The sequence below is a fragment of the Pleuronectes platessa genome, chromosome 16 (genome assembly GCF_947347685.1).
Source record: "Pleuronectes platessa chromosome 16, fPlePla1.1, whole genome shotgun sequence".
Classification (NCBI taxonomy): domain Eukaryota; kingdom Metazoa; phylum Chordata; class Actinopteri; order Pleuronectiformes; family Pleuronectidae; genus Pleuronectes; species Pleuronectes platessa.
This window is the reverse complement of record NC_070641.1, coordinates 19133400-19148078: the sequence shown is the minus strand read 5'-3', so window position 1 is coordinate 19148078 and position 14679 is coordinate 19133400. Positions and strand designations below refer to the sequence as shown.

The following is a 14679-nucleotide window of genomic DNA, read 5'->3' as shown; positions in this document are numbered from 1 at the left end:
AACAGCAACTGCTTTGCTTACAAACCTTCTGATAAAGATAATATGACTGTTTCACTATCTAACAAGTTTTTTAAATTGCTCTAGGTACTGACAGGCAAACACTGACTGAGTCTGGACCGGCGGTTAAAGGGCCTGGAGATTCCCAACACACTGACCCGCACATATTTTGGATTTAATGGTGATTACTGGGATGCTTGGATCAGGCAGGCTGCTGGAAAAGGCCTATAGTGGTTTGCTACTATCAGTAGCTACTATCAGTGGTGGCAGTAGCAATATGTATTACTCTCAGTCAGTCTGAGGCCGGTTCACCATGTCCAAAGACCACAGCAAAAAAGCAGGTTTCCAGACAACCTGGAAAAGTGGCCGTGAATAACATACTCTATGTCGCCACAACTGTTTCAGAACACTATTGTTGGTGGCTAACACCGCTATCTCACAGGACGTTATTACCACTATCATTTTCACAGTAGCGCTTCAAATAAAAAGTGCTGAAGCATTACAGACAGTAGCTAACCAAAAGACAACAACCAAATAATGAAAGGTCAAAGACCGACATGAGCATCAGTGAGCCGTTTCAACAGTGGAGAGACCACTGGGAGAAGCCTTGTGCACCGTGCTGTGGGCTGCGGCATCCACACACAAGTGCATAACGTCCCTAGAGCAGGCAGCAACCAGTGGGAACACTGGTGGTGCAGCAGAAACAGAACAGTCGGACTGTCTTCCCTTGAAGAAACCGGCAGTCAGACACTGTCACGGCTGATTCTGTTTGTTATATCAACAGTTGTTCCCCTGAATCAGTTAGCCCACCTTAAATGATGCTCTGGTAAAAAGAGGCTACAGCAGACTCACTTCATTTCCTGTCTGTCGACTGACCAACAGGCTGAATCATGAAAACTGGAGCTGCATACAGTCACGTATAGAAACAGAGAGAAGGTTCAACTTTCCATACTGCTGACAAAGAGACTGTGCATTGATACCATTTCATTTGATCTATTTGAATTTGATTGAGATTTTTGTTACAGCAGAACTTCAGCATTTTACATATTTGTCTGCTGTTGTGGTCAATGGGGGAAAAAAACAGTTTAAAGTTCCCTCTCAGACCTGTAGAGGGAGGTCTATGCAAACTCTTCCCTCCTCATAACACAAGCAACTGTCAGAACACATGGACCGGCTAATTCACAACTTTAATCACCAGTCAAAGAACTACAGTGTCTGTCACAGAATGGAAAACACACTTGTCTGGGGTTTATTATTTGTAGTTACTGTTCATGGTGAGAAAATCAATACTGCTTTTATTATTTTGTAACGTGTCTAACGTGTGGTTTACAGGTTTGTTGGATAATGTTCATCATCTCTTTACTTACAGGAGTTCGGAGTGAGATCAAACTGAACCAGTCTCCATCGCAGGTGAAAACACCTGGAGAGACGGTGAAGATGTCATGTGTCATATCAGGGTACTCCATGACATCCTACAATATGGTCTGGATACGGCAGAGGCCGGGGGAAGCTTTGGTGTGGATCGGGCGGATGAGCACAGGTTCAAACTCTGCCAGCTATGGCAGCTCCTTTCAGAACCGTTTCATCATGACTGAGGATGTTTCCAGCAGCACTCAGTTCCTTTAGGTCGAGAGTCTGAAAGCAGATGATGCTGCTGTTTACTACTGTGCTCGATACCCACAGTGACTGAGGACAGTGGAGCTGCTGAACAAAAACCTCCACAGACCACAAGTAGCAATGTGATCTCAATAACATCTGTTTTCCCACATCCATTAAGTCCTTTACACGCTTTAGACACATTTTTACAGCCGTATAATGATATATAGTATATCAAAATTAATCATAGTTCATTTTTTGTTGTTGTCTTCATTATTTGGTTCCAAACAGTCAAAAGTCAGAAATATGGCATTTGTCGTCCTACACTAAATGCCAATTGATCCTGACCAAGTATAAAACTCAGCAACGAGATAATGTTTCTTTCTTTGTTGAAAGTGAAGAAGCAAGATGAAGATCTTTGCTTCTGAGTTTCATGATGACTCAACTGAAAAGCTCCTAAAGTCTGCTGCAGAGAATCTGTCTGAAGTACAGTTAGTATTATCTAATAAGGTAAGACTAGACTCGAAATATAACCTATTCAGCTGTAGTACTGATAAAGATTTAAAACATACATTCACACCCCCTTATGTCAAAAAACATCACATATTTGTGATACAAAATCATCATCCAACAGATCCTTTCCCCCATCCATTCATTCATTTTCATCATTACCAAATGATGTCTTCAGCACTTGAGCGTATCCATGGACATATTATACATCCAGGATTGTTTTCCAGCATGCACAAGCTTAAAGGCAGGTTGATCTCTTCATAGTGAACTATGAACCCTTCAAACTCAACCACCCACTGGTTAAGAATTCATCAGTGACATGTGAATATGTTGAAGTTCCTCTTTTAAAAAAGTGACTGACAGAGGATTTTTAAAGCTAGTGTCACAATGACGGCCTTTGAGTGAACACACACTAGCTGCCACAGAATCTATTAAATAATTTTATTTAGAAAATGTGAGAGTTAATCTAATATGTATATTTTTACTACAACACAGGGTCAGTTTTTTCAGTGTACACTAACAAACAGCATTGCTTTCAATTAATAATTCCTTCTGGTCCGAGACCCTGTGATTGGATCATCACCCTGTCAACAAATGTGTGGTTCAATGGTCAAAGGTTTACTGTGAAAGCAAAGCTAACGGTTTAATCAGTCTCACAATATGAATTCAATGTGTTAAAATTGATTAAATAATCAGATCAAAATACATAATATTTTATAGTAAACAGAGGTGATTCTCTGTCATGTTTTCCCAGAGCTGATCTAATAACACTGAGCAGCCTATTCTATTCTATTACCACCAGTTACACCATCACTGATGATTCGTATATTTGATTCTATGCAAACTCAGAGACCTTCCTTGTTACTCAACTATAAAAACTTCCCATCAGACTGACAGGGGAGTTGACGGCACGTCAGATTCACCATTAACCATGTTTCCTGTAGCTGTGCTGCTGCTGTTGGCAGCTGGATCATGTGAGTCTCCTTGGATTTGTCATAGAGTCACCACTTTTTCTTTTGCAGGACAACTTAATGATTTATGACAAAACATTCTTCTTTTAACAGATGTGAAGTGTGAAACTTTGACGCAGCCAGCCTCTGTGACTGTGCAGCCAGGTCAACCTCTGACCATCAGCTGCCAGGTCTCTTATTCTCTTGGCAGCTACGCTACAGCTTGGATCAGACAGCCTGCAGGAAAAGGACTGGAGTGGATCGGGTGGAAATATACAGGAGATTCAAAATATAAAGATTCATTAAAGAACAAGTTCAGTATCGAATTAGCCACATCCAGCAAAACAGTGACTCTAAAGGGACAGAACATGCAGCCTGGAGACACTGCTGTGTATTACTGTGCCAGAGACACACAATGATACAAACCATCAGCCGACCTGAACAAAAACCCCTCAGTGCCTGAACAATAGTTACATGAAGCCACCAGAGGAGGAGCCCAAAGACTACTGGTGATTTCAGACCAGTTCACTGCTACTGTAAAGAGGAATCAGACATGGGTCATAACGTCATTTAACGGCAACTATTAACATCACTTTTAACACTCTGACATTACAGTGACTGACATGTCAGTGTGTATGATTTTGATTCATGATAAATAATAAGAAAATACAAGAAATTGTTATTCTGATGGTCTCAAAATACATTAGCTACGTTGAGAATGTTTCTTACAAAACTAATATAAAGTTTAATAAAGAAAATAAAGTTTCAGTGATTTTTTAGAAGAAAAAATATTTATTTTCATTTGTAAACAACAGACACAATTTCATAATATATACAGTACCAGTCAAAAGTTTGTAGCCACCTTCTCATTCAATGTTTTTTTTCTTCCCTTCTACCCTTCTACATTGCAGATTAATATTGAAGACATCAAAACTATGAAGGAACACATAAGGAATAATGTGGTGAACATAAAAGTTTTAAACAAACCAGAATACGTATTCTATTTTAGATCCTTCAAAGTAGCCACCTTTTGCTTTGATGACAGCTTTGCACACTTTTGTCATTCTTTCAACCAGCTTCATGAGGTAGTCACCTTGAATGGTTTTCAATTAACAGGTTTGCCTTGTCAAGAATTAATTTTGGTAATTTCTTGCCTTCTTAATGTGTTTGAGACCATCAGTTGTGTTGTGCAGAGGCAGGGTTGGTGCACAGTTAATGTTTCAAGGTATAGTGGTTTGGAACCTTTGTTATTGGTGGTCACCCACTCAATATAGAATGCCTAAAAAGCAGTTTTGCTAATGGAAGATGACCAATAGTTCTCTAATACATCTGGAGCATTTTGGTTTGGTGATATCACATCAAGGACAACCATGTTTTTTGATTTTCCTCTTCTCTCCCTCTCTCCATGTTTGATGCTGTCCTCTCGGTAAGTGTCGAAAACGATATGGATCTCCTCACAGTTGCCTCCAGCTTTGGTGACCATAAATGTTAAAGCAATAGCAAAGTCGTGGAATGTCTTAATGGGTGGATGAAGTATCTTCAAGGAGACCTTTCTCACCAATGCCATGAAGTCGATAATGATGGCGTGTGTTTTCGGGGGGGGGGGGGGGGGGGGGGAAGGGGTATCTGGACCTTTTATATCTCTTTGTGGACACAACTTCAACAGCTCAGTCCAGAGTTGTGATTTGGCACTCTACCTCATGTAATCGTCTTTGTCCACCAAGAAGAATGCAGAGTTTGTGATCTCATGCAGAGAAGATTTCCTTACTTTTCTTGATTTGACAAGTCATCTGGCTTGACAGCCATGTGCTCTGCTATGACCTCAGGTCACTATGGCTGCCAAGTAAACTTTTGTTGAAAAAAAAGTTGGAGGTGATGACGTGATGACAGCAATATTTAGAACAGCTAGGAAATGTAAGCTTTTAAAGTTTAGGTTAATAAATAACTGGCAATTCCTGTGTGTTGCTAGTTGTATGTAATAGGTAATAGTTGTAACATTTTTTAGCCATTTTATTTATATCAGAATGCTTACACTCTTCTATGACCTTATAATCATGGTCATTGCAAATATTGTGATCACCTCAGAAAATCTGTAGCTTCAAGGATTTATGTACGCATATATAATGAGATATCGCCTAATTTGCATATTTCAATATCATTTTTTAGACAAAATGTAATACAAAATGTATTTCTCGTATTATGAACAATAATTTGGTAGAAATTGATGAGGATATATATAAAGGAAAAAAAGTCCCATTCCCCTGTCGTGTGATAATAGTGTCACCTGTTGTGGTCAATTTCAGGACTTTCGTCCAAGAGAGAGATTTTGGCACCAATCACACTTTGTTCAATGGGGTCATATTAGTTTATAACAGTTGGGATCTTCCCCGGTAAATGAAGCGCATTCAAATCTTCCCCAGGACCTAGACTAGTATTGAAATGTTGCAGGAGTGAGTCCTAAAAGTTGCAGATAAGTCAGCAATTAATGAGGAAAAGTAATTTCAGCCTCCAACATTGCTCTAAACGGTCAGAGATAATTAAACTCCTTCATTTGGTGAAGAATCTTAGTCCCAACCCAAAGAATGAATCCATTGTTTTCTAACAGAAAATCATGGCCTCAGAGTTAAAGGTTCTGACCGTCATCACAGCTGCAATCCATCCCAGAACACATGCAGGTCACAATCTGATGAAGCAAACAGAACAACATCATCTGCAAATAGCAAAGAGGAAGTTTTGAGTCCCCCAAACCGGACACAGTCCTCCCCCTGGCTGTATCTTTAACTCATGTGAATCACAAACAGGGCTGGTGAAGAGGGACCTTGGCCTGTAGGTCAATGCTCAGTTTGAGTTCTTCCCTAGAACACAGAAGACACAATTATCACTTCAAATTATACAAGGACGGGTTTGCTCGTAGCAATGGCCCTAGAATCTGTATTCCTATTAATAATGGTACATTTGTCTTAATCAAAAATTATTGCATTTCTGAAATGTTAAAACAAAACATGTGTGCCTTAATTGTTTACTGTTAAAGCAAAGCTACCAGTTTAATCAGCCTTACAATGTGATTTCAATGTGTAAAAATTTTGTAAATAATGATATCAAAATAGATCATATTTTATAGTAAGCAGAGGTGATTCCCTGTCATGTTTTCCCAGAGCTGATCTAATAACACTGAGCAGCCTATTCTATTCTATTACCCCCAGTGACACCATCACTGATGATTCGTATATTTGATTCTATGCAAACTCAGAGACCTTCCTTGTTACGCAACTATAAAAACTTCCCAACAGACTGACAGGGGAGTTGACGGCACGTCAGATTCACCATTAACCATGTTTCCTGTAGCTGTGCTGCTGCTGTTGGCAGCTGGATCATGTGAGTCTCCCTGGATTTGTCATAGAGTCACCACTTTTTCTTTTGCAGGACAACTTAATGATTTATGACAAAACATTCTTCTTTTAACAGATGTGAAGTGTGAAACTTTGACGCAGCCAGCCTCTGTGACTCTGCAGCCAGGTCAACCTCTGACCATCAGCTGCCAGGTCTCTTATTCTCTTGGCTACTGGACAGCTTGGATCAGACAGCCTGCAGGAAAAGGACTGGAGTGGATTGGAATGAAACATACAGGAGCTTCATACTATAAAGATTCACTAAAGAACAAGTTCAGTATCGAATTAGCCACATCCAGCAAAACAGTGACTCTAAAGGGACAGAACATGCAGCCTGGAGACACTGCTGTGTATTACTGTGCCAGAGACACACAATGATACAAACCATCAGCCGACCTGAACAAAAACCCTCAGTGCCTGAACACTAGTTACATGAAGCCACCAGAGGAGGAGCCCAAAGACTACTGGTGATTTCAGACCAGTTCACTGCTACTGTAAAGAGGAATCAGACATGGGTCATAACGTCATTTAACGGCAAATATTAACATCACTTTTAACACTCTGTCATTACAGTGACTGACATGTCAGTGTGTATAATTTTGATTCATGATAAATAATAAAAAAATACAAGAAATTGTTATTCTGATGGTCTCAAAATACATTAGCTACGTTGAGAATGTTTCTTACAAAACTAATATAAAGTTTAATAAAGAAAATAAAGTTTCAGTGATTTTTTAGAAGAAAAAATATTTATTTTCATTTGTAAACAACAGACACAATTTCATAATATATACAGTACCAGTCAAAAGTTTGGAGCCACCTTCTCATTCAATGTTTTTTTCTTTATTTTTCTTCCTTTCTACATTGCAGATTAATATTGAAGACATCAAAACTATGAAGGAACACATAAGGAATAATGTGGTGAACAAAAAAGTTTTAAACAAACCAGAATACGCATTCTATTTTAGATCCTTCAAAGTAGCCACCTTTTGCTTTGATGACAGCTTTGCACACTTTTGTCATTCTTTCAACCAGCTTCATGAGGTAGTCACCTTGAATGGTTTTCAATTAACAGGTTTGCCTTGTCAAGAATTAATTTTGGTAATTTCTTGCCTTCTTAATGTGTTTGAGACCATCAGTCGTGTTGTGCAGAGGCAGGGTTGATGCACAGTTAATGTATCAAGGTATAGTGTTTTGGAACCTTTGTTAATGGTGGTCACCCACTCAATATAGAATGCCTGAAAAGCAGTTTTGCCAATGGAAGAGGACCAAAAGTTCTCTAATACCACTGGAACATTTTGATTTGGTAATATCACATCAAGGACAACCATGTTTTTTGATTTTCCTCTTCTCTCCCTCTCTCCATGTTTGATGCTGTCCTCTCGGTAAGTGTCGAAAACGATATGGATCTCCTCACAGTTGCCTCAGCTTTGGTGACCATAAATGTTAAAGCAATAGCAAAGTCGTGGAATGTCTTAATGGGTGGATCAAGTTTCTTCAAGGAGACCTTTCTCACCAATGCCATGAAGTCGATAATAATGGCGTGTGTTTGGGGGGGTATCTGGACATTTTATATCTATTTGTGGACACAACTTCAACAGCTCAGTCCCAAGTTGTGATTTGGCCCTCTACCTCAAGTAACCGTCTTTGTCCACCAAGAAGAATGCAGAGTTTGTGATCTCATGCAGAGAAGATTTCCTTACTTTTCTTGATTTGACAAGTCATCTTGCTTGACAGCCATGTGCTCTGCTATGACCCCAGGTCACTATGGCTGCCAAGTCAACTTTTGTTGAAAAAAAAGTCGGAGGTGATGACAACAATATTTAGAACAGCTAGGAAATGTAAGCTTTTAAAGTTTAGGTTCATAAATAACTGGCAATTCCTGTGTGTTGCTAGTTGTATGTAATAGGTAATAGTTGTAACATTTTTTAGCCATTTTCTTTATATCAGAATGCTAACTCTCTTCTATGACCTTATAATCATGTTCATTGTGAATATTGTGATCAGCTCACTGTAGCTTTAAGGATTTATGTACGCATATATAATGAGATATCGCCTCATTTGCATATTTCAATATAATTTTTCTGACAAAATGTAATACAAAATGTATTTCTCTTATTATGAACAAAAATCTGGTAGAAATTGATGAGGATATATATAAAGGAAAATAAGTACCATTCACCTGTAGTGTGATAATAGTGTCACCTGTTGTGGTCAATTTCAGGACTTTCGTCCTAGAGAGAGATTTTGGCACCAATCCCACTTTGTTCAATGGGGTCCTATTAGTTTCTAACAGTTGAGATCTTCCGCGAAAATGAAGCGTATACAAATCTTCCCCAGGACCTAGACTAGTATTGAAATGTTGCAGGAGTGAGTCCTAAAAGTTGCAGATAAGTCAGCAATTAATGAGGAAAAGTTATTTCAGCCTCCAACATTGCTCTAAACCAGGGGAGGGCAATTAATTGTCTCGAGGGGCCACATGAGAAACATGGACAGTTGTGGAGGGCCGGACCAATTAGCTGAACTAAATTCTACTCATAATAATTTGATAAGCTTCTACAGCTAAGAGTAAATGTTATAGTTAGGCAATGAAAAAGTGAGGCAGGCAAAGTGATAACGCCAACATTATATCACACTTTAATCAACATTTACAAGAACAGTTGTGAACAAAATATGCATTTTTTTTGCAATATTCCTAAGATCAGCTTTAAATTAACTGTATACAAAGTGCTATTACTATTTGCATATAGTCTTATCACCCCATTTGCTGGTTGTTGTTTTTTTTCTTGTTAAGTGAGAGAAATCTAGTCTGTTTTGGGCTTGAACAAGTGCACTGAAGTCAGGTTGAATGTCTGAGGTGGATATCTGAAGGACAGCTGACAGGTGATCATCAGTGAGAGAGGATCTGTATCCCGGTTTGTTAAACTTCATCACAGAAAATGTTTGTTCATATATGTAAGTAGGTCCAAAGAGAACCAACATCTTCTGAGCATGCCTCCTGAACTCTTGGATGTTCTTGTCTTTTTTTTCACAAAACTCTCCAATCTCTGCTCTCAGGTCCCATACTGTTTTAAGCACTTTGCCCAGCCTGAGCCATCTGACAGCTGTGTGGTAGCTTATGTCCCCATGTTCAGTCTCATGCTCCTCCAAAAGTGCAACAAACTGTCTGTGATTCAGCTCTTGCCCTGATAAAGTTAACTAATTTAGTAACAACATCAATAACATGATTCATTTTGAGCACTGACTTACACAACACCTCCTGATGTATAAAACACAGGGTTCATAAACATTTTGACCAATAGATTTCCATGACTTTCAATAACTTTAAACCAACTTTCCATGACCAAACATTTTGTGAGATCTCAGTGTATACATGCAAAAGAGACTAAATTTAGTATTTAAGCTAACAATGAGAATTTCAAAGCACCATCACTGATGATTCGTATATTTGATTCTATGCAAACTCAGAGACCTTCCTTGTTCCTCAACTATAAAAACTTCCCAACAGACTGACAGGGGAGTTGACGGCACGTCAGATTCACCATTAACCATGTTTCCTGTAGCTGTGCTGCTGCTGTTGGCAGCTGGATCATGTGAGTCTCCCTGGATTTGTCATAGAGTCACCACTTTTTCTTTTGCAGGACAACTTAATGATTTATGACAACACATTCTTCTTTTAACAGATGTGAAGTGTGAAACTTTGACGCAGCCAGCCTCTGTGACTGTGCAGCCAGGTCAACCTCTGACCATCAGCTGCCAGGTCTCTTATTCTCTCAGCAGCTACTACACAGCTTGGATCAGACAGCCTGCAGGAAAAGGATTGGAGTGGATTGGGATGAAGCATGGTGGGACCGTATACTTTAAAGATTCACTAAAGAACAAGTTCAGTATCGAATTAGACACTTCCAGCAAAACAGCGACTCTAAAGGGACAGAACATGCAGCCTGGAGACACTGCTGTGTATTACTGTGCCAGAGACACACAATGATACAAACCATCAGCCGACCTGAACAAAAACCCCTCAGTGCCTGAACACTAGTTACATGAAGCCACCAGAGGAGGAGCCCAAAGACTACTGGTGATTTCAGACCAGTTCACTGTTTCTGTAAAGAGGAATCAGACATTAGTCATAACGTCATTTAACAGTAACTATTTATACCACTTTTCATACTCTGACATCAAAGTGACTGACATGTCAGTGTGTATAATTTTATTATATGAAAAATAATAAAAACATACAACAAATTGTATTTTCTGATGGTGTCAAAATCCATTAGTTACTCTGATATTTTTTGTCTTATAAAAGTAATATAAACGTTAAAAAAACAAATAAAGTTTTATTGATTTTTCAGATGAAAAAATTACAATTGATGAAAAATTACCATAATCTACTTTAATTTGTAACTAACAGAGACAATAGTATTATATAAATATAAAACCCACACTTACATCATAATGTAATGAACAACAAGTTAAAACGAGTAAAGTAAGAAATGAGATAAAATCCCTTCAGTTGATCGATACAGTTTCATCATTGTGAGGAGGAGTCAATGCAAATCATGAGCTCCTCCATCTGTATTAATCTCCCTTCAACCTGATGACAAACCAAACCACCAACCAGACGTTCAACAAGCGACCATGATGACTTTAACTAAATGTCTCACATTTCTGCTGCTGTCAGCCATTTCTGGTGAATTCCAAACCTCTGCTCTCTTCCTTTTTGTCGTCCAGGTTCATGTTCGGCTCTGTTCTATAACCAAACTGATTTTCTCCTCAGGTGTTTGCAGTCAGACTCTGACTGAATCTGAACCGGCGGTGAAGCGGCCCGGAGAATACCACAAACTGACGTGTACATATGCAGGGATATCTGATGACTCTGCTTATATCAGCTGGATCAGACAAGCTGAAGGAAAAGGCCTGGAGTGGGTCGCCTTCATTTCTGCTCCGTCAGGAAAAAATAAATATTATTCAGCATCTGTGAAGAATCGCTTCACAATTTCCAGAAACAAGGACATGGACCAGGTGTATCTGCACATGAGCAGCCTGACGACTGAAGACTCTGCTGTTTATTATTGTGCTCGAGAGCCACAGTTACACAGGAAGCCACAGAGCTGTACACAAAGCATTGCATCTGTCCCTGTGTCACTCATTGAGTGTTTAAATATCCTCCTCTTCAAACACTGAAAATCGTTGAAGCCCCCCCCCCCACCCCATGTCGTAAGCTACTATAAAAGGTATCAATATCTAAAAATAACTCCCATTAAAATGTTATACATATAAAAAAAAATTGAGTATATTTTGGATTTATGAATTGAATACTGCTTCTTAATCTAAGTTCATGATTTTAAAGTTCTATTCAACAATGTGATCTAAATAAAAGATGGTTGCTGAGTTAATATCACAAAATAAAGACAAATAAAAAAAGGAAACAGCAACTATGAGACTTTTCTTTGACTTAATCAGATTGAGAGATATGTTTAAACCATGGCTTTCTACGTAAATGACCGTTGGCGCTAGATTTTAAATGAAAAATATATAGCTGAGTGGTTATAGGGCTCTCACAACATGACCACAAATGTATATCCACTACTTTCCTGCAGTTCCTGTCTCTAGTCATAAGCAGAGGTGATTCCCTGTCATGTTTTCCCAGAGCTGACCTAATAAAACTGAGCAGCCTATTCTTTTCTATTACCCCCAGTGACACCATCACTGATGATTCGTATATTTGATTCTATGCAAACTCAGAGACCTTCCTTGTTACTCAAGTATAAAAACTTCCCAACAGACTGACAGGGGAGTTGACGGCACGTCAGATTCACCATTAACCATGTTTCCTGTAGCTGTGCTGCTGCTGTTGGCAGCTGGATCATGTGAGTCTCCCTGGATTTGTCATAGAGTCACCACTTTTTCTTTTGCAGGACAACTTAATGATTTATGACAAAACATTCTTCTTTTAACAGATGTGAAGTGTGAAACTTTGACACAGCCAGCCTCTGTGACTGTGCAGCCAGGTCAAACTCTGACCATCAGCTGCCAGGTCTCTTATTCTTTTGGCAGCTACTACACAGCTTGGATCAGACAGCCTGCAGGAAAAGGACTGGAGTGGATTGGAATGAAATCTTCATCATATTCATACTATAAAGATTCACTAAAGAACAAGTTCAGTATCGAATTAGACACTTCCAGCAACACAGCGACTCTAAAGGGACAGAACGTGCAGCCTGGAGACACTGCTGTGTATTACTGTGCCAGAGACACACAATGATACAAACCATCAGCCGACCTGAACAAAAACCCCTCAGTGCCTGAACACTAGTTACATGAAGCAACCAGAGGAGGAGCCCAAAGACTACTGGTGATTTCAGACCAGTTCACTGTTACTGTAAAGAGGAATCAGTCCTTTTCATGAAGGTTTTATAACTGCAGGAACTCTTTTCATCAGTTCACTCATTCCTCCTGAATAACATGTCAAGAAATCACCCACTTTGCTCAAGAGCAGCAGAATCTCCACGTCTTAAAACCTAGAATGTTGCAGAACTTGATCAAATCATGTAAATGAGCTTCAACCATCCATTTAGCCCCTTTCTGCACAGATTTATATTCTATTATATAAGTTATGGCTTCATGATGTGAAACATTTTCATAATGTTCCACGATAAACAGTACATTCTAATGAAAAGACAAGTTCCTTGTTGCGTGATGAAAGTTGCAACGATAACATGAAAAACTTATTTTTATAACAATAACTTCTTCAAATCTTTATGATACAAGTGTTTTTCTTTTTCTGGTGTGCTAGCTAAACACCTCCATGCATTCTGACACATGCTAGAGAGTCATATATGGAAATATGGTATATTTTAAGCAGCAGTGGTATTGATGATGCAGGAGGGATTCTCAGAGGACACCATTCTTGCTTGTGTAATAAGGTTTATTACAATGAAGTTACAGGTCAGGCCGGGTACCTAGGATACCCAGAGACATCACAGGCCAATGCAGAAGTCTGCCCCACCTTGCTGGGCAGCCTTAATATAGTGAGGTTGTTTACGATAGAGGTCTTGGGATGAGATGACATCATACCTAGGGCCTCTGAGTAAAAAAATGCTTCGTAACTTGAAGTGCATGCCTTTCCATTGTACAGGTGAAAGAGCATTCACCGACGGAGAGAGCTAACGAAAAACATATGGGATAATATTTAAGAAGTCTGAAATTCCAGGATTGAGGGCGCCATGGCTGTAAACACGTCATTAAGATTATCCCATGTCAAAGTATCGATAAGTTAAAACAGCTGAATACACAACAGAAATGTTGCAAGAGTGAGTCCTAAAAGTTACAAATAAGTCAGCAGTTGATGAGGACAAGTTAGTTCAGCCTCACACATTGTTCTAAATGGTCAGTTCCCTGCTAAATTCTACATTACTCATTAAAAAGATGCAGAGATAATTAAACTCCTTCATTTGGTGTAGAATCTCCGTCCCAACCCAAAGAATGAGTCCATTGTTTTCTAGCAGAGAACCATGGCCTTAGAGTTAAAGGTGCTGACCCTCATCCCCGCTGCAATCCATCCTAGAACACATGCAGGTCACAATCTGATGAAGCGAACAGAACCACATCATCTGCAAATAGGAAAGAGGAAGTTCTGAGTCCCCCAAACTGGACACAGTCCCCCCGCTGGCTGCATCTTGAACTCATGTGCATCACAAACAGGGCTGGTGAAGAGGGACCTTGGCCTGTAGGTCAAGGCTCAGTTTGAGTTCCTCCCAGAACACAGAAGACACAATTATCACTTCATATTATACAAGGACGGGATTGCTCATAGCAATGGCCCTAGAATCTGTATTCCTATTGATAATGACAAATTTGTCGAATTCAAAAATCATTGCATTTCTGAAATGTCACAACAATACATATGTACCCTAACTGTTTGCTTTAAAAGCAAAACTAACAGTTTAATCTGCCTTAAAATGTGATTTCAATGTGTTAAAATGTAGTAAATAATTAAATCCAGAAACATCCTTTTTTATTGTAAGCAGAGTTGATTCCCTGACATGTTTTTCCAGAGCTGATCTAATAACACTGAGCAGCCTATTATATTCTATTACCCCCAGTGACACCATCATTGATGATTCGTATATTTGATTCTATGCAAACTCAGAGACCTTCCTTGTTACTCAACTATAAAAACTTCCCAACAGACTGACAGGGGAGTTGACGGCCCGTCAGATTCACCATTAACCATG

General features: G+C 39.2%; 2 gene segments (V, D, J or C); both read left to right on the top strand.

Moving 5' to 3' along the window:
* The first annotated feature begins 1134 nt into the window (after positions 1-1134).
* Positions 1135-1694, top strand: LOC128459170 (immunoglobulin heavy variable 1-3-like). The segment is given in 2 exon segments: positions 1135-1271; positions 1367-1694. Coding segments are annotated over 2 exon segments (366 nt in total).
* Positions 1695-10999: 9305 nt separating this feature from the next.
* On the top strand, positions 11000-11656 carry LOC128459161 (Ig heavy chain V region 914-like). The segment is given in 2 exon segments: positions 11000-11132; positions 11220-11656. Coding segments are annotated over 2 exon segments (459 nt in total).
* Positions 11657-14679: the final 3023 nt, after the last annotated feature.